Source organism: Branchiostoma floridae, chromosome 17 (genome assembly GCF_000003815.2).
Source record: "Branchiostoma floridae strain S238N-H82 chromosome 17, Bfl_VNyyK, whole genome shotgun sequence".
Lineage (NCBI taxonomy): Eukaryota > Metazoa > Chordata > Leptocardii > Amphioxiformes > Branchiostomatidae > Branchiostoma > Branchiostoma floridae.
This window is the reverse complement of record NC_049995.1, coordinates 8924846-8925673: the sequence shown is the minus strand read 5'-3', so window position 1 is coordinate 8925673 and position 828 is coordinate 8924846. Positions and strand designations below refer to the sequence as shown.

General features: G+C 44.1%; 1 protein-coding gene across 1 annotated transcript in view; it reads left to right on the top strand.

Annotated features, from left to right (window-relative positions):
* LOC118404575 (adenylate cyclase type 3-like) overlaps positions 1-828 on the top strand; it is a gene marked incomplete in the record, with an annotated part of 31729 nt that overhangs the window by 24808 nt on the left and 6093 nt on the right. The window contains 1 exon segment of the mRNA XM_035803751.1: positions 64-189. Coding sequence (XP_035659644.1) covers positions 64-189 — 126 coding nt within the window.

Genomic DNA, 828 nt, shown 5'->3' with positions numbered 1-828 from the left:
AGTCAGCGATGAAAACGCTCTGCATAATTTTCCGTTAAATGTTGTGTTGCCTTTTTTTTTTAGCTATCCTGTGATGTGACAGGACCTGTGCTGTTCTCCCCGCCCCTGGACAGACTGGACCTCAGCTGTCCCTACACACAGTACTTTGTCTTCGCAATAGTCCTCATGCTGTCTGGACTCACTATGCAGGTATGTATTACATCAGTAATTGTAATATCCAGTTAGCTCAAATGGTACCATGGTAGCTGCTGCAAAGTTTAGCTCATATTAGTTGGTTACCAAGAGACCCAGGCTCAAATCAGGGGAAGGGCATCCTGTTTGGAACTTGATTTGTCTTTCGTTAAGCCCCCTTCACACGAGAGCAAGAATCAGCCGGAATGCCGTCGGAATGAAAATTCTTTTCTATTCCTGGCAATTCCTGGCAATTCTTAGTGTGTTCCAGAAATGCTTACTGCATTCCAGCTATTCGTGCCCGTTCTTTTGGCTGGCGCGAAAGTTTTTGACATGTTAAAAACTGTCGAGGTGCATTTGAAGTGGAGAAATATTGAACGGCATTCAAAGTGTATTTTAAGTGTATTCCAACTATTCTAACTGCATTAGGACCGCATTCTGCGGCATTACAACATCATTCGAAACATTCGTATCTCATTCGATGGGGAACCGAAACGGCAAGCCACTTCGAATCCTGCCCGAATGTGGCCAAAGGATATCCGGAATGCAGTAAGAATTACTAGAATACACTACGACGTAAAATAGGGGAGCCTTGTTCGAGTAGTGGTCAGTTGCTTCGAGCACGTTACAACATTAGACTCATTACTCAGATGGGTA